The sequence below is a fragment of the Malaya genurostris genome, chromosome 3 (genome assembly GCF_030247185.1).
Source record: "Malaya genurostris strain Urasoe2022 chromosome 3, Malgen_1.1, whole genome shotgun sequence".
In the NCBI taxonomy this organism is placed as follows: Eukaryota; Metazoa; Arthropoda; class Insecta; order Diptera; family Culicidae; genus Malaya; species Malaya genurostris.
The window spans coordinates 94,301,011-94,320,098 of NC_080572.1; the positions used below are offsets into that span (position 1 = coordinate 94,301,011).

The 19,088-nt window shown below is 37.3% G+C and overlaps 3 protein-coding genes across 3 annotated transcripts; 2 read left to right on the plus strand and 1 right to left on the minus strand.

Annotated features, from left to right (window-relative positions):
- The first annotated feature begins 2,760 nt into the window (after positions 1 to 2,760).
- Positions 2,761 to 3,234, plus strand: LOC131436779 (uncharacterized). Its single transcript, XM_058605686.1, has one exon. The coding sequence runs from the start codon at positions 2,901 to 2,903 to the stop codon at positions 3,096 to 3,098; it is 198 nt and encodes a 65-aa protein (XP_058461669.1). The 5' UTR covers positions 2,761 to 2,900; the 3' UTR covers positions 3,099 to 3,234.
- LOC131436777 (GPI mannosyltransferase 1) lies at positions 3,091 to 4,699 on the plus strand. Its single transcript, XM_058605685.1, has 2 exons — positions 3,091 to 3,230; positions 3,297 to 4,699. The coding sequence occupies exon 2, from the start codon at positions 3,321 to 3,323 to the stop codon at positions 4,656 to 4,658; it is 1,338 nt and encodes a 445-aa protein (XP_058461668.1). The 5' UTR covers positions 3,091 to 3,230; positions 3,297 to 3,320; the 3' UTR covers positions 4,659 to 4,699.
- Positions 4,700 to 7,713: 3,014 nt separating this feature from the next.
- On the minus strand, positions 7,714 to 10,279 carry LOC131437949 (dnaJ homolog subfamily C member 11). The gene is made up of 8 exons (XM_058607642.1): positions 10,117 to 10,279; positions 9,333 to 10,014; positions 9,072 to 9,279; positions 8,899 to 9,015; positions 8,643 to 8,834; positions 8,175 to 8,439; positions 7,983 to 8,112; positions 7,714 to 7,925 (listed from the first exon to the last, which is right to left on the minus strand). The coding sequence occupies exons 1-8, from the start codon at positions 10,183 to 10,185 to the stop codon at positions 7,906 to 7,908; spliced, it is 1,683 nt and encodes a 560-aa protein (XP_058463625.1). The 5' UTR covers positions 10,186 to 10,279; the 3' UTR covers positions 7,714 to 7,905.
- Between the last annotated feature and the right edge of the window lie 8,809 nt (positions 10,280 to 19,088).

Consider the following 19,088-nt stretch of genomic DNA (forward strand, 5'->3'; position numbering starts at 1 on the left):
TAATTCATTCATTTTAATCAATAGCAAAACAAAAATCTAGCGTGAAGTGAATGTTGAACCCAAAATTATGGCTCAGTAAAAGCTGCACCTAAATCGTGGTGACATCTGCAAGTGTTCACCACGCTGATTGAGCAAATTTTACACACAGTTCATATGCGAGCCTGTATATCTGTTTTCTGTGTTTTGACTAATGAATTGATATTAGAATTTTCTTGGCAAAATTTTGTTTCAGTGTCGGAAAATAACCATCGATCTGTAAAAAATAGCCATGCTTTCGAGCAGGGATATTGTTGACAACATCAAAATAACCACTCGAATGTCAGATTTCGACCAAAAGTTAAAATTAACCACGAAATGGTTCACAGCCTTAGCAACTGCCGGTGTGGAATCTTGTTATGATGATGATTGCCAAATTACTTTTACTCACGCTCCGGTGGGGATAGTCTTAGAAAAGTCAATAGTAATAATATGACATAATTTAGTTTTCAGGCTCGAGACTTTTGAAAAATTCTTAAGTAACCACGACGCATTATAAATTCACATTAATTCAACTTTAAAAATTCGCGTAAAATTTGATTAAATGCAACGGAGTTACAAATGTTTTTACAATGCTGTTATAAAGCTGGAAAGGGCGATTATTAGACTCTTATAAGATTATTTCTCTTATAATTATTATTAAAGTTTCGTTGCTCCAAAATATAGCTTTGAATGTCGATATATAGCACGACGAAAGGTAATATAATAAATAATGCTCAGCTACGTTTTGAATGCAAATTTAATGCACATTGCTTTAAAGTATGTAGGATTAGAGTAATTATACATTAACAATGTAAAAATAGAGTTGTAAATGTGCAGTGATATAATGCATATGGTTACTTGGGTTATTCCGATTAAAGGACTATTCACACATATCCGGTCCGGTTCAGTGCCGGCACGACACCGTGCACGGATACTGATATTATTTCATTCGTGTTCTATGCGTGCATTCACACCTATCCGGCACCGTGCCGTTTCAGTGCAGCTCGCCGTCAATGTAGCGTCCTTCCGGCAAACTCAAAATCGTCGTCACCGATATTTTTTTTATTTTCACTGAAGTCGGTATGTCACTGCATTTGCTGTGCCGGAACGGAAACAGAACGGAAGGGTTCCGACAAAAAAATAACACTGACGGCTCACTGAAGGTACTTTCACTGAACCGTCGCGGAACTGAAATATGTGAATAGTCCTTAACCCCCTTCTGATTCAAACTGAATGAACCCCGCTCGGCCTTTTGGCTACCTGGGCAGCCATGGCCTCCAGACGCCTACCAAAATTGTGTCAGTGACGGCTGTCTAATCCAATTTTGCAAAACATAGTCGCCTGTATCTTAGGTAGCCGAGCGTTTTCATCTTTTCACCTTCACTGAAAATGTCAAAGATTTCGATGTGGAAAAATTCTGGTGGATACGGTTGTATCGTTTGAGTTGTATGTCTGGCAGCGGTGAGGCAGTCGGTAACCAGAATGTCTGCCAGCCATATTTTTCCCGCTGGCAGCTTTTAGTCAGCCATCTGGCAGCCATGCCCATGCGGGACGTGCCGATTTTGTTGACTGTTCAAAAATCTTGGTTAATTTTTCAAAAGGGCGTAGAAGCAAGTGACAGTTTTTCTTTGTTTACTTTCTTTTCTATTAATTACCAAGCGGTTTCCACGTTTATCACTCAACTCTTTGCATGAAATGATACCCGAAACTTTCGACTTTCAAACAGAATATTGATATCAAAGAAAATCTTTTTAATCACATCACAATAATCGAAAGAGAGAGTGATTAATGCCCCTTTTACACTTCTGCTGGCTGCCAGCATGCTGGTGTCAGTATAATGCCCTCTTAGGAAAAAAACGTTCTACGGTGGTCCTTCGTTGGTCTAATACTTTGGATCATTGGACCACAGTTGAACGTTTTTCCTAAGAGGGCATTATACTGACACCAGCATGCTGGCAGCCAGCAGAAGTGTAAACGGGGCATAAAGAGAAACTGTCACTTGCTTACACGCCCTTTTGAAAAATAACCGAGAAATGTGTGATAATCATTCTTATTGCGATATTTATTCCGAGGTGTTCAATATATTTTTTTCACTTGCCGCTGTCTGCGAAATTGCAATAATACTATAGAATTTCATAAAAGGTTACTTATTGCAAAAATTATGTAAGGTAAAGTGTTTGATTTTCCTGGAAAATGCGTATCTTAAAAAACGCAGTTTTATGTAGAACATCTAATATTACTTTCTAGTTCCTGAATGTCAAGGAACGTTACTAAGGATCCGTGCAAACTAAATGCATGTAAAATACAAACGTGCCTAAAAGGTATGTTCCATAACATTCAATGTATTTTCCTACTAGAAACTTAACCTCATGAAACGCTTACGTAATCTAACGATAATGCCGGCTTCTGTTTCATTACTGTTTTGGTTACACTTGCACACTAAATGCTGTTTTCAATTCAACAGAAAACAGCTACGACGAAACGAAGTGCTACGATGTACTGGAAGATATGCGTCAGTGTTGTTTGAAATGGCATCAGAAATCACTTTGCTGTTCAGGAATAAAACTGGACCGAGATTATAGACTAGAAAAAGCAGCTGCTGAACGTGAGCGCCAGGAAAAAAAATTACAGCAAAGTAAATTATCGTGAATTCGAGCCATGAATCAGGATCCGCGCCGTCGACTAATCGTACCCAAACGCAGTTTCATTCAACGGTACCCTCGTTTGTTTACTGTTGTTTGTACATCATCGGCTTTGTTGGTTTTCTTCTCCAAGCCTCTATACGACGCTTTCATCGCTGACGATCCAGTGGAGAAAAAAGTGTATTATTCATTTCGCATCGGTCCAAAATAAGTCCCGACTGAGCAACTAGTTACAAAACTATGGAATCTGTGAGAAAGGCTAACCAAAGACTTCGAAGTTATCCCATCCTATTGGGCAAGTGTTCGGTGGCGGCTGCCGCTTATGCTGCCTGTGTAACGACCGACCTTAATGTGTCGCACAAAGTATGCGAGCAAGAATTTCAGCTTTTCAAACAGTGTTTACAGAAGGCTGCTAGTGATATGAAAACAAGACTATGAACTCGATAAAAACGTGAATGCGTTAGCTGAAATAGTAGTGTCTAAAGATTAGTTGTAGTTACTAACAAAACTGCGTAGTGTAGCGTTTAATAGCACTAACATGAAATGAAAAAATAAACTGTATGTGGTAACGTAAGTATTATTTTTTTTAATTTGTACTTTACAATTATATCGTAATTTAGCCCTTTTCTGTTGTAGAAACCATTGTCCTGTCGTGATACAATGATATCCTTCAAAAAACATCTGATAATTAGCATCGCGATCCGATTTTTCCTCGTATACTACGGAGAAGTTCAGGATAGCCTCTCTGATGTCCAATACACCGATGTAGATTACCGTGTGATAACAGACGGAGCTAGTCATGTTTTGAATTTAAATTCACCGTTCAAGCGACATACGTACCGATATACACCAATGCTGGCATACTTGGTGTTACCCAATCTACTGATTCATCACACCTTCGGCAAATTTATCTTCTCTTTGTTCGATATATTGATTGGATTGCTGATTAAGTGGATTTTGCTGAATTCCTACAGGGAAAACAAAATATCGATAGAAAAAAAACTATTGAAGCTGGAGACACTAAACAATAGAAACAAATATTTCATCAAAAGAAAGAATGAAATTCTAAACAACAGCAATGAAACGCTACCACCAAAGTATATTCGGATGGCGGAGCTAAGTGCTTACTTCTGGTTGTACAACCCGCTAACGATGGTGATTGCCACGCGAGGAAATGGAGATTGCATATCGTGTTCGTTAGTGCTATTAGCGCTCTATTTTTTGCTGCAAAACAAACAAAACACTTCACAGTATTTTGTGGCAGGTATTTTTTTCGGATTGTCCATCCATTTTCGTCTATACCCGATAGGGTTTTGTTTGGCGTTCTACCTTGCGGTTCTCGACAAACCGCTGGATACTATCAAAGATTACTCGCAAGCTATTTTCATGCCAAACACAAAACAATTGGCTCTAGTTTCTGGAACCATTGTTTCACTAATTGTATCAACAAGTTTGTTTTTGCTGTTGTACGGTCATCAATTTTTATACGAATCGATTCTTTTCCATTTAATTCGTAAGGATACTCGTCACAATTTTTCTCTGTATTTCTATCTTCAATATCTCAGTTCCAATTTTTCCATCACTTGGTTAGAAAAAATTCTTACCTTCCTGCCGCAGCTGGTCTTGATAATAATACTAACCATTCGATACGGCAAGCATCGGCAAACGCTAGGCTTCTCCCTGTTCACCATAGCTTTTGTAATGGTTACCTACAATCCGGTTGTAACATCTCAGTACTTTGTCTGGTTTCTATCATTGCTACCGTTGAGCGTGAAAAATTTCAGACACATTGGCATCCGAAAAGCGTTTTTCATGCCAGTGATGTGGCTTATTTCGCAAGGTGGCTGGCTGCTGCCTGCCTATCTGCTGGAGTTCAAAGGCTGGAATACGTTCGAGTTCGTCTGGATACAAAGTGTGGTATTTTTCTTCTCCAACATACTGATACTGCAGATGCTGATAACAAACTACGATGTGAGCTATAACTATAAGATTGATTAGAGGATAATACAAACTTTTGTAAATAAAACAAAACCTGATGAGTTACAGTGTTTATAGAATACAGGTAATGAGTTGTGAACGTATTCCGAAAAGCTTCACAGCTTTTGTTGTTCCTTGACCTTCATTCTGGAAATATAGCAGTAGATGTTGAATTGTTGAATATTACACTTTTCGAGGGAATTTTTCTGGCTATCTAAAGTTCGATTTTAAGTCTTTTTACGACTACGACAACAGCCTCAGTATTTTTTCAGGGCTATTTATCCAAATAATTTGTTCCAATAAGGTTTTGCACGAACATAACATAACCTCACAAAAATGAACAAAATGAATCCATTTTGGCAGCTATCAGTAATTTGTTTATGTGTTCATTGCGTTCATTCTAATTTAAATGAGTGATAGTTAACAAACCACTGATAGATGTCAAAAGATTAATTTGATTCATCGGCAGTTCATTCGAGTGGTCATCGTACAAAACCTAATTCAATTGACGATTAATCCAGTGGATCTCATTTGATTATGACCACAAAAGCCAATTGAATGAATTTGATTACACTGACAGTGAAAGGACAGAAATTTCATTTTCATCTAAATAATTTTATTCGAAAAAGAAATCTTACCGCACTGCTACTGAAATATCAGCACATTTGTTGACTGATGAAATGTTATTTGTACTGAAAAACCTGTTTTAATCCACCTAGTGGTGTAATGATGCCTTTCTCATATCAATCATACTATCATAGGGTAACGGCTCCCTATTTCATCTGATCTCCTATTTCCATCTCATCCCGTCACCTCATTACTTTGAACATGAATAATATTTTACAACCTACCTGAACCAAACTGTGAAATGTTTTAAAATAATTATAAAAGCTATTGTCACACTTTCCCATTGAAAGAAATGGTTTTAAATTCTTCGGTGACCGTTTTTTCATTTAAAATAAACTCACTTTTCCATTTAGTTTCTGATTATGTACTAATCGATTCGTCTCAAAACATGATCACTATTTCGCACAATTACACTACCATTGAATGCTGGATGACTTCTTAATTAGTAATGTTCACTTGCCACTTGTTTAGTTAAATGAAGATGAAAGTTTTTCACTTATTTCACTAGGTTGCGCTTTGTTTTCATCTCATTTGGTTTCGCAAAGTTGCCAAGTTATCTCATAATGTTACAAAACAAAAATTTTTTTTCTTCTTCAAATTATCATCAAAAAGTATGTTTTTGTTATCCGTGACATTAGTTGAATAATATTATTGATATTAATATTTCAATAAAAATGTTTCGGCTTCGAATATTACCAGAAAGAGTGTATTAAATACTATTGAAACAACCATTGTTGCAAATCTAGTAGCATTGGTTTCATTCCGCTATACGTCTACATAACGCTGTGAAGTGTGTGTGTTTCATCGGCTGTGCACAGAGATGCCAGATATTTTCATAGAAAATATGTATCTCTTTGGATAGAAAGGCTATATCTGCTTTATCTGTTTTCACTATTAAAATGGTGTTAATCATAATCAATTATCTGCATAAAAGATTTCCACTTTAACATGTGATTTGTCCGTTTATTAATAAACTTTCAAAGAATCACTGCAATCAAATACTAATAGATACTAATTTTTTACTTCTCACTTTCTATGAACATGTACAAATCTGTATTAAATTTAGGAAATCTGTATATAATTTGTACATTGATTTAAATCAGTATGCGAACGCAAAAATCTATATAATACAGATAAATCTGTATAAATGGCATCTCTGGCTCTGCATTTTGTTTTAAGAAGGGCTGATGCCTAAATAGTAACAATTCCGTGTTTGGTTTTATTTAAAGTTCACCAAATTAACTTTGCAATTAGATTTTAAATTTAAAGCGAAAGGTAACGGAAACGATTGAACATTTTTCAAACGTTGAAATGATTTAAAACTGGTTCTAAAAAAATAAAGTGTGTTGTCTCATAGTTGGCATTAGGCCGTTTTTAAGAAGAATTCTGTCATTTTGAACCTGAGAGTGTAATAGTGGAATATTTTGTTTTGATTGCTGTCGCCATTACTAATTTACAGGATGAATGAAGAACCAACGATAGGATGGAAAAAAATCCATTGAGATGAAATTAGGAGCAGAGTAGTGAACACATCATGAGTGTTTTTAGCTGTTTCATGAATATAAGTTTAATCTTCAAGAAATGTGAATCAATTCTCAACGTGGAGCAAGGTGAATGAAGCAGTAATATGAAACAGTTTTAGTGATTTAGTAGCTAAATCGGGGGTTTGAGGCGACGTTCTTACAAATGAGATGAAATAGGAAGATTCCTAAGAGAATAGACGAAATCGGTTTGTTTGACCGTGTACTGATAAAAAATATCAATTGGAAAAGATTTGAGGACAATTAAGAAAACTTTTTACGGGTTTTCGCCCTTTTCAGTGATGGTATAAAATTTTTAACAAACTTTACCCTATATTTCCGGATCCGGATGAAATTCAGGAATTACGTATGGGACCACAGGACCTTTCATATGAACCTAAATCGGTCGCGCCATCTATGAGAAAAGTTCCTTTCATCTGAATCTAAGTTTGTGAAAATCGGTTGAGCCATTTTCGAGAAAAGTCAGTGCAAAGAAACGTTACATACACACATACGCACACACACACAGACATTTTACGTACTCGACGAACTGAGTCGAATGGTATATGACACTCGGCCCTCCGGCCCTGGGCTCAAAAGTCGGTTTTCACAGTGATTGCATAACCTTTCTATATGAGAAAGGCAAAAATCAGCTACCGATGTTGGAATAGCTGAGATCGGTAATCCAATTTAAGTGCGTTGTTTTGTATTTCACTCAAACGGAACAAAGCTTATCGACTTCATGGTGCAGGCCACAGACGGAGTGAGTGCATGGAGCTGACGACTGACAATACCATGCAAAAAGCGGGAAACCGACCTACAGCATTGCACTCATTTAAAATCTTACTTTGCAGAACATAAGCCAATGTTTTAGGTCTTGACCATTCCAAGGAGTTTCAAAATAAAAGGAATAAAACATGCTATTCTACTAGATGTTTCTCAAGCTATTTATAAAACTTTGCAGACATAACAATCGGTCTTTTAGCCAAATTTTTCGTTTGACTAAATCAAATTGAATCACTACTGTTCCTATGCAATTACGCATTCTGTGCAGTAAAATAACACAGAATTTCACCTGCCCGTGAGGTGTTCATCCACTATGATTTGGAAGCAATCTTGACCTAATCATGACTATTGTTAGCTGTAAAATAGGGCGTGATTACAGAATTTCTTTCGAGTTTGTGAAAACAAATTTTACCATTTTCCGGTATCCTAACATCTTCACCATCAGCCACACTAACACTAAACGTGCGATTCTGGTACTCGTAATCAATTCGCAATAACTTGTCCTCTCCGAAACAAGGATCGTAGAATCCGGGAAGCTCGCTCTAAATATAAACAGCACAAATGACAGATGACACAGTTGAACAATTCTACCAATTTAACTCACCTTCGTCGATCCGTACAGATTCAAACGTGAATCTTTTACCAAACACTGCACGGGAATTTTGACATCTATAACATCCGGCTTGTGCTGAATGAATCCAATTTCATCACGCTGTTCGATCGACACATTTTCATCCCGACCGAATTTACCATAAAATGCCGACACGATGATGAGACCTTTACGCTTCTGCTCATCGTTTCGAATACGTTCATACATAGCGCCCATCAGTGCGATAGCAGATTCCGCTTCGCGTCGCTTCTCTGCCATTCTGTTGGATTAATAGAAGTTTTTTTCAAAATTTAGGTTTGAAAAAAAATTATTCAAATTAACTCTCCAATGCGAAGTATTTTCAAAAGGAACCTACCAGAAAGGCCGCAAACTTCTTATTTGCACGATTAAAATAGTTATATCAATTAAAAAATCTACCTTGTGCATTTAAGAGTTAATAAAAAACTGCATATCCAGACTCACCGCGTTCGATTGGTTTCTTTAACCTTTTCAATGTTCCGTTGTTTGGCGGCAAGATTCATTGGATCAATGATGGCCTTTTTCAGCACGAAATACGTCACCAGCGGAGTGATCGTGGCGTAAAATATCGCCGCTGGAATAACTTCTTCGCTTAGATGAATAGGGAAAAGGTACGTCTGTGTTGAGCGAACAATTCTGCGGATTGTTATCGAACGGTGAAAAATGAAATTGTGTTAAAAAATTCGTTTCCACTCCTTACTTAACTTTCAGGGTAACTCCGGTGGGAACTCCTACACTAACCGTTGCCACCACTGAACTGTACTTGGATACCTTCTTTTCCGCTCCATATTCAGCTAGAAAACCGAATGTTCCTCCCCTGCAATGTAAACACTGCTGTTTACCTCAAAACTCTCTCTATAATATGATAAATACTTTAAGGCAACTCTTAGTTTTAGCTCCTGTTCGACAAACTTTCTTGTATAACTGGCAGTAAGGTAACAATGTGGGATGCCAAGAGTGGCACTCAAATTATAATGGTACTTATCGGTGTTATGCTCGATTGTTGTAGACATTGAACTTTGCAGACCAGCGTTGTAAGTCAAGTATCCAACCGTGTGCTTGTCCAGTTGAATAGCTAATGCTGAAAAGACAATTTTCACATTATCCGCAAATTCTAACCAACATGATACTTACTGCCAGCAATCCCCGGAATGATAGCATTCTGTCGAAAATTAACTGTAGTGCCTCCGTTTAAAAACAATCGATTTGTCAGATTTCTCGAACCTTTAACACCTAATACCGGACCACTTCCCGCTCCACAATCCACTTCGAACCACCCTTTATTTATAAGTCTACGTCCAGAGAGTAGAAAATTTCCACTGCCCACCCCATTTTGCAAATGCAAATTACCAGAGAGGGTGGCCGTGTCCGTTCTCGAAAGTGGAGCCTCGATCGATTGTGACATGCTCATTCCCGATACCTCGATCACCGGAAATAATCCTCCATCGTCGTAATCATCCTCATATTTACTGAAGATATCAGTCGCATTGATTTGAACTGTAATGTTCCCTCGAGGATTAGTTTTCTGATGCAACCGGCGCTCTTCTCGTTCTCGAGCCAGTCGTTCGTACTCTTCCCGGATTTCCGCCGGTGTTCTGGTTCGGTGAATCAATTCCCATCCTTCCGTTTGAAGACCCTTGTTTCCCAATGAGTCGTAAATAGCACGTTGATGTGAATCCGAAAGTACTTCATACGCTTTTTTGGTCCGGTTAAACATCATTTCTGCCTTTTGCTTGTTACGTACGTCAACATGTTTGTCTGGATGGTAAATTCGACTTAGATTTCTATAGGCAGTACATATTTCCTCAGAAGAGGCCTAAAACACCAGAAATTACATTGATGTAATCGAAAGGCTGTGTTACGAAACGACTTTAGACAATTGTTTTATTGCGCTGAATTCAATAAATACATCGCTTACATTACGTGGAACATTCAGAAATGCATAGTAATCCTCCTCTACATATTCCAATTCGTCATTATCGTCCATACCGGGGATTACTTTCCCGTAAAATTAAGATTTCGAAAACAACTTATTGCTTTTAGGCTACTTTCTAACAACCCGCTCGTCGATGACCAGAGTTGCCAGATTGCCAAATTTATCTGGCAAATGACAGATTTTTCTCGCTGAGACAGACACTCTAATGTCGTTTTCGCTTGAGAAAACTGAAACTGACCCAGGATAGTTTTATCAAACAAACACTTTACACGAAACTGTGTTGGGTTCGCACTTAGCAACTGGGGTTTGAGCAAACCTGATATAAAAAGTAGGTTCGAAACTGACTCGATTTTCAGTTCAACAACGTTGAAAGTAGGTTCGAAACTAACTTCAATCAAACGGTTTGACAGAAGTTAGGGTGGAAACTGGGATAGGTTTGGCATCAAGCGAAAACGACATAAGGGTGAAGCCCAGTCTCTCTACTATGACGTCATGAATATATATTTCTGATATTACATCTTTTAAGATTTTATCTGATCAACAATTCTTCTCCATGTAACTCGATCCATGGCTGCTTGCCTCCAACCACGTCGGCGCCCGATACTATCCAGGTTTCGCTCCACTTGGTCCAGCCACCGTGCACGCTGCACTCCTCTTTGTCTTGTACCTGCCGGATTAGAGGTGAACACCAACTTGGTGGGGCTGTTGTCCGGCATTCTCACGATATGTCCCGCCCACCGTACCCTTCCAGCCTGGGCTACTTATCAGTGATTTGTACATGGTGCACTTCGTGCGGGGGTGAAGTTTCCTGGATCTCAATGTTTTGTGGAGTCCATAGTAGGCACGACTTCCGGATATAATGCGCCTCCTGATCTCCCGGCTGGTGTCGTTGTCCGCAGTCACCAGTGAGCCAAGATAGATGAACTCGTCAACCACCTCGAACTCGTCGCCGTCGATCGTAATACTGCTGCCCAGACGTTGCCTATCGCTTTCAGTTCCGCCAGCCAGCATGTACTTTGTCTTAGACACATTTATCCTCAGTCCTACTCGTGCCGCTTCGCGCTTTAGTCGGGTATACAGATCTGCTACCGTCTCCTTGTTTCTACCGATTATATCCACGTCATCAGCGAAGCACACGAATTGTCCGGACTTCGTGAAAATCGTGCCCCGCATGTTGAGCCGCGCTCTTCGCATAACTCCTTCAAGTGCGATGTTGAACAGCAGGCAGGACAACCCATCACCTTGTCTTAATCCCCTACGTGATTCGAACGGTTCCGAAAAACCGCCCGCAATCTTGACACAACACTGTACACCATCCATCGTAGCCTTAGTCAGTCTTGTCAGCTTCCCAGGGAAGCCGTTCTCGTCCATAATTTTCCATAGCTCTACACGGTCTACCGTGTCGTATGCGGCTTTGAAGTCGATGAACAGATGATGCGTCGGGACCCGGTATTCACGGCATTTTTGGAGGATTTGCCGTATAGTGAAGATTTGGTCGTTTGTTGATCTGCCGTTGATGAACCCGGCCTGATAACTCCCGTTCACATTAGCCAGTATCATTCTGCAAAAACCAAAACATCAAGACTAACTAACGAAAGACTAACGAAAAATTGGATATTACAAACAAATTGTTTATTCAGTGCCCTTTACCGCACTTTCCCGCAAATTATCGATCAGAATATCATCACTACGATAAGGAAATTAAGATTTTACTCAATTTGAAATGCTCGAATGTTTGTTTATCATACTCTGAGCGCTCTGATTGCCCACCAAATGTCCCAGATGTTAGCTACAGTCACCTGACGCCGGTATGTGAGCACCAGCCATTTGAAAGTACATCGATTACGTTGATACTCATCGCGACTCCCAAATGGTGAAAATTACCTGCTTTTGATGTCCCAAAACACTGTCTGCTGTATTTTAGCTAAACCGATAAGTTTTTGTGAGAGAGTCGACCCAAAATTAACTAATTGTTTGTTTACGTTGCAATCAGCTGATTTTGATGTTCCAATTTTGATCGCATCAAGATGGCGTCGTGACAGGAGGCCGGTTAGCTACGATAGCACTTGCTGGAGCACCCTATACTTGCCACCGGGCTGGTGAAGCCAGAGAGAAATCGACACGCGACGCAAAGCGTCACCAGCTCGGCACAGCTTCTCGCGTCCACTCTACCTTTGGCCTAGCTAACCAGATCTTTTGCCAGATTTTACCAATTTCATCAGATTTTACTAATTTTCCCAGATTTCGTCAATGTTGCAAATATTCTTCGTGTAACTAATTCATTCGCGCATCCTCGCTGTGATTATACTGCCTTCGAATATGCCAGTCTCGAACAACGTTAAACCGACGACACGACCAGGCACTCCGAAGAAAAATCAGCAATAAAGCTGTTCGCTAACGATTCACCGCCAGTTACCACAAATCTAGCGACCCCTTGTAAATGATAAAAATAATCTTCTCGAGCAACACTGTTTAAGTTGCTATGGACTAGTTACCAAGGAACCCCAAAACAAATAAACATGTTTTGAAAGCGGTGGAATAGTTCTATTAGTGTTAAACTTTGTCCAAATTAGGCAGAAATGCATTTAAATGAACTCGATTTTCGGAATTTAATCGAAACTATGGATGAAACCAACGAACGAGGACAATGATCTGCTTCCAGCGATTCATCCGTACACTTCAACTGCTAGCTTTTCTGGGCAGTAGGGTTCGGTGTAATATGCCGGTGTCAAAATTGTTTTGTGTCGATTGATTGCGCAGCAGTGGAAACAGTATTTCACCTTGTTGACCACTATTCGAGGATTACTAGTGGAATTCCACAGAGAAATAATTTTACCGCAGAGCACAAGCCTCGCTCAGCTCGTTGTGGGTCATTTCCATGTCTTCCTCGTTGGTTTGCGCTGAGCTGTTATCACACAACGGTTTCAAGTCAGCAGTGAGTTATGCATCCCAATGTCCCTAGACCTGAATTTTGAACTTGGCTTTATAAAAGACATAACTCATACTCATTACTGAGGGGTAGTTAAATTTACGATACAGTTTTGATAGACGAGTGGCAGGTCGTGTCGTCGGTTAAACTATTAGCGGCCTCTACACGAGTCATTAAAAATGTCATTACTAAAAAATAATATCATTTTAATAAACGTGTAATGGTGCACTAATGACGAGATTTTTAACAAATTTGAAATACATCATTACTTAGTCATCATTTAAAATGACATTTTAATGCTCGTGTAAGGGCCGCTATTCACTGCAAGAAAGAGAGAAAGGTGAAAATGAATAAGCAATAATCGTAGAGAACCCGAATATACTAATACATTCTGCGCTGCTGGTATACATCGTGCATGTTTGTTTTATACATTCGTTCATTTATTTTATTCTTGGTTCGAATAGCGTCACGGCGAAGATCGTTGGTTTCCATTCTTCGCGAAGCATTCTTCATTTAATAAATTCATCATATTTCGTTGGGTAGCAGCAATGGGAGAGTGCTGGAATATGGTTCATCATAGAGTACCTATAACAAGAGTGACGACATCTCATCCGTAATGCTGGCAATAACTCAAAATGTTTAATCCGAAATGTTGACAGCTTCGTTAGCTTTGTATTGTATTTGACAGGTCGTTTGCTCGTTTGGAACAAAGCTGTCATTCCAAACAAACAGCCGTCGTCACTCTGGTTTAAGGAACTCTAGTTCATCACATACACATAATAGTATGTTCACATTAGCGCTGATATCAAGTGATATTGGGATATACTTGATATCCGATGATATCATGTGCGATATCACTTGATATCCCATACAATTTGATGTCAACGCGTATCGCCATTTTAGCATGATATCCGGGATATCATGTACGATATCATATCAAGGGGTCAAAAATCGCAACTAGCAACACGGATAATGGCATTGAACGCACTCATTTATGAACGTCACTTTGAGAGTGACAGTAAAGAATCATTATAATTTTGATTTTATCAACGAATATTGGCATTCGGAGACCGATAAATGCGAGACTTCAATTATCGATTGAATTTTAGGAGAGAAAAGCAATCTTATTTATCTTACTTCTAATGGGAACATTCTATATGACAACTTGATTGTCAAACGATAGCATTTCGATCATATGTGAATACTTCGACATGATATGCATATCATCTCGGTATATCAAGTGATATCAGAGCTAATGTGAACATGGTATAAGACTATGGTAATAGTGCGGGGGGAAACATCTTCTTTTTTTTTTTCAAATAACTATTTATTGGAATATGAGTTAAAATTAAATTATTAAGATTTAAATTGGGTGTTCAGCCACAAGTGGTGACTTTTCAGCCCTGTTATATATATATATATATATATATATATATATATATATATATATATATATATATATATATATATATATATATATATATATATATATATATATATATATATATATATATATATATATATATATATATATATATATATATATATATATATATATATATATATATATATATGATTTGGTTATTACCATGAAGACATCATTTGCTTCCGCAATTCTGAGATTTTTGTGTAGGGAAAATTCTAAACCTACTTGTATTGTGTAATGGGGAAAAGGAACTTATATACTAACTTACTAACTAATACAGAGAGCGAATCGATTCAATTGAAGATTGCATCGATTTTTGTCGGAATTTGCTTATAATATTATGTGACATTACATCTAATGGTTCTATATTTGTGAGTCTGTGTAACTCATTTGTACTAAACCAGGGAGGACGCTTCAGAATCATTTTCAGAATTTTATTCTGAATCCTTTGAAGCGTTTTCTTCCTGGTGGAACAACAGCTTGACCAAATTGGTACCGCATAAAGCATGGCTGGTCTGAAAATTTGTTTATAAATTAACAATTTGTTTTTTAGACAGAGCTTAGAATTTCTGTTTATAAGAGGATATAAACATTTAATATATTTATTACACTTTGCCTGGATTCCTTCAATGTGATCCTTGAAAGTGAGTTTTTTGTCATACGTTAAACCTAAGTATTTAGCTTGATCAGACCATGTCAATTCCAAGCCATTCAATTTGAGAATGTGATTATTGTTTGGTTTAAGAAAAGAAGCTCTTGGCTTGTGAGGAAAGATAATTAATTGCGTTTTTGCTGCATTTGGTTTAATTTTCCATTTTGACAGATAATCACTGAAAATATTTAAACTTCTTTGTAGGCGACTGCAGATCACTCTTAGATTTCTACCTGTGGCTAACAGACTTGTGTCGTCACAGAATAGCGATTTCTGACAACCAACGGGTAGATTTGGAAGATCAGAAGTGAAAATATTATACAAGATTGGAGCTACACTCGAACCCTGCGGAACACCGGCTCGTACGGGTAGCAATTCAGATTTACAATTCTGATAGCTAACCTGAAGAGTACGATCAGTTAAATAATTTTGAATCATTTTGATCAAATAAATAGGAAACTGGAAATCAGACATTTTTGCTATTAAACCTTTGTGCCAAACACTGTCGAATGCTTTTTCTATGTCTAGAAGAGCAACTCCAGTGGATAACCCAGAAGATTTATTTGATTTTATCATGTTCGTTACTCTGACAAGTTGATGAGTAGTTGAATGTTCATGACGAAATCCAAACTGCTCTGGTAAAAAAATTGAATTCTCATTTATATGAGTCATTATTCTTAACAAGATAATTTTTTCAAAAAGTTTACTGATAGAAGAAAGTAAGCTAATTGGGCGATAACTTGATGTTTCTGCTGGGTTTTTATCAGGTTTTAGGATAGGAATTACTTTAGCGTTTTTCCATCTTTTTGGGAAGTAAGCTAATGAAAAACACTTGTTGAAAATTTTAACCAGGAGTCTCAAGGCAACATCGGGAAGATTTTTAATAAGAATATTAAAAATTCCATCATTACCAGGAGCCTTCATGTTTTTAAGTTTTCTAATAATTGATTTAATTTCATCAAAATTCGTCTCAATAATGTCATCGTGTGATAACACTTGGGTTGAAATATGATCATATTTCAGTGAGACTTCATTTTCAATAGGACTCACAACGTTCAAATTAAAATTGTGGACACTCTCGAACTGCTGAGCAAGTTTTTGAGCTTTTTCGCCATTTGTAAGAAGTATTTGATTTCCTTCCTTGAGAGCAGGAATAGGTTTCTGAGGTTTCTTAAGAACCTTAGAAAGTTTCCAGAAAGGTTTAGAATATGGTTTAATTTGTTCAACTTCTTTAGCGAAATTTTCATTTCGCAAAAGAGTAAATCTATGTTTAATTTCTTTTTGTAAATCCTTAACTATGTTTTTCATAGCAGGATCACGAGAACGTTGATATTGTCGTCGACGAACATTTTTCAACCGAATGAGCAGTTGAAGATTGTCATCGATGATAGGAGAATTTAATTTAGTTTGAGCTTTGGGAACTGAAAGATTTCTAGCTTCGATAATATAATGATTCAAATTATCAATTGCTGTGTCGATATCCGCAGAATTTTCTAAAATAGTTTCATGATCCACATGATTTTCAATGTGAGATCTGTAATCCAACCAATTTGCTCTATGATAGTTGAAAATAGAACTAATTGGATTAATTATAGCTTCGTTGGAAAGTCTGAATGTTACAGGAAGATGATCTGAGTCAAAATCAGCATGAGTAATCGGTTCACTACAAATGTGACTTTGATCTGTTAGAACCAGATCAATTGTAGACGGGTTTTTCACGGAAGAGAAACAAGTAGGATTACTGGGATGAAGAACTGTAAAGTAACCAGCTGAGAGTTGATTATGAAGTATTTTACCATTACTGTTATTTTGCCTACAATTCCACTGGACATGCTTAGCATTTAAGTCCCCTATTACGAAAAATTTCGATCGATATCTTGTAAGTTTTTGCAAATCGCCTTTAAAGAAATTTAATTGTTCGCCGGTGCATTGGAATGGCAAATATGCTCCAGCGATGAAATAAATTCCATGAATGGTTTCAACTTCGATTCCCAAGCTTTCAATAACTTTAGTATTGAAAGAAGGTAAAATTCGATGTTTAATTTGCCGTTGGACAAAAATGGCAACTCCACCACCAATTCCAGTAAACCTGTCAAATCGATGAACCACATAATGTGGATTACTTTTCAATTTTACATTTGGTTTAAGAAAAGTTTCTGTCACAATGGCAATATGAATTTTGTGAACTTTGAGAAAATTATAAAATTCATCTTCACTCGATTTCAAAGATCGAGCATTCCAATTTAAAATATTCAAATAATTATTTAACATCACTGTTAAATTTTAAATTCATTATAATATTATTTGCAAATTTCCATCCGATTTGAAATGCTTCAAAAAGTGATGAAGTCGAATTCATTTGGATGATCATTTGAAAAAGTTGATCTTGTAGGTAGATCATTTTATTTTCAGTTATATCGCCTAAATCGACTTCATTTAAAGAAGCGAATGGCATTGAAGGAATATTTGTAGGTAGACTGCCATTAGAAGAAGATGATTTGGCCGGTCTACCTATTAATAAATTGTTTTCGTTAGAAGAAGAACTGCAAGGCGGTCCTGTGTTTTGATTATTTACATTAGAAGAAATAGGAGATAGATTTCTACCTAATATACCAGCATAACTGACATTAGAAGAAGATGATGACGAGGTCGATCTACCTGTCAATAAATTGTTTTCGTTAGAAGACGAATTGGCAGGTGCCTTAGAAGAATTTTCAGGTATGTTCTGTAAATTTAAGGTCGTTGATTTGACTTGTTGTCTAAGCGAACGAGCGTTTAAAATTTTTTCCCTGACAGGACATTTCAAATAATTGGATTTATGATTTCCATTGCAATTTGAACATGAAAATTTATCAGTGGTTTCATTCATTGGACAAGCGTCTTTCGAATGCGATTTACCACAATTCAAACACCGTATATCCATATGACAATTTTTGGTTCCATGACCGAAGCCTTGGCAACGACGACATTGCGTTAAGTTTGCAATACGATTATGCCGTTTATAATGTTCCCAATGAATTTTAATGTGGGAAATGAAACGTACTTTTTCTAAAGTTTTCAAATTGTTTACATCACTTCGATTGAAGTGTATTAGGTAAAGTTCATGGGAAATTCCAGAGCGTGGTTTAGAAGTACCATTCGCTCTTTTTTTCATAAGTATTACTTGGGAAGGGGCAAAACCAAGCAATTCTTTTAGTTCATTTTTAATTTCATCAATACTTTGATCATTTGATAATCCTTTCAAGACAGCCTTGAAAGGTCTGTCTGATTTTATATCATATGAATAAAATTTATGAAGTTTTTCGGACAAATATCGAATAAGACTTTCGTAATCTTCCAATCCATCCACCAAGACTCGACATTCTCCTCTTCGTCCGATTTGAAATGAGACTTTTACTTCCGGGAGAAAAGTAGAAAGCTCAGTACGGAATGCTTTGAAGTCGGAAATCATCACCGTCACTGGTGGCATAGATTGATGTTTCTTCCCAGAACGACAAGCGTCCATTTTGGGAATTTTTGAAGAATTTTCTTCTATGTCGCTACAATCGGATTCAGGAAGAATCTCGTAAATATTGTTAGACGGCATAGGATCAACGGAAGGGAAATCCGTCCGTTGTCTTTTATTTTTACATTCAGATTCTATAAGATCATGAATGTTATTAGAAAAATGTTGAATAACGGATTGTGATTTATTCCGTATTGAATTATTTTTAGCCTTAGGCTTGTTGCCTTTCCGGTTGGACGCAGGCATTTTTGAAATATATGAAATTTTAAATTAAATTAACTAGGCTAAATTAGTCTTCGATTAGACTCCTAGCTAGCCTTAAAAAAGGCTGATTAATTTCTTAGTCACTCTAATATCACTCTTTGTATCACTTAGTCACTCTAATATCACTCTTTGTATCACTTAGTCACTTAGTTAGTGATTCAGGTAGCCTTGAAAAAGA

Excerpts from the sequence above, each read along its gene's own strand:
- LOC131437949 (XM_058607642.1), bottom strand. The coding sequence starts at position 10,185 with ATGGACGATAATGACGAATTGGAATATGTAGAGGAGGATTACTATGCA. Across the intron at positions 9,016-9,071 it reads AAACTAAGAGTTGCCTTAAA|GGGAGGAACATTCGGTTTTC; the intron begins GTATTTATCATA and ends TTTACATTGCAG. Across the intron at positions 7,926-7,982 it reads TGTTAGGATACCGGAAAATG|CTAACAATAGTCATGATTAG; the intron begins GTAAAATTTGTT and ends CCTATTTTACAG.
- LOC131436779 (XM_058605686.1), top strand. The coding sequence starts at position 2,901 with ATGGAATCTGTGAGAAAGGCTAACCAAAGACTTCGAAGTTATCCCATC.
- LOC131436777 (XM_058605685.1), top strand. The coding sequence starts at position 3,321 with ATGATATCCTTCAAAAAACATCTGATAATTAGCATCGCGATCCGATTT.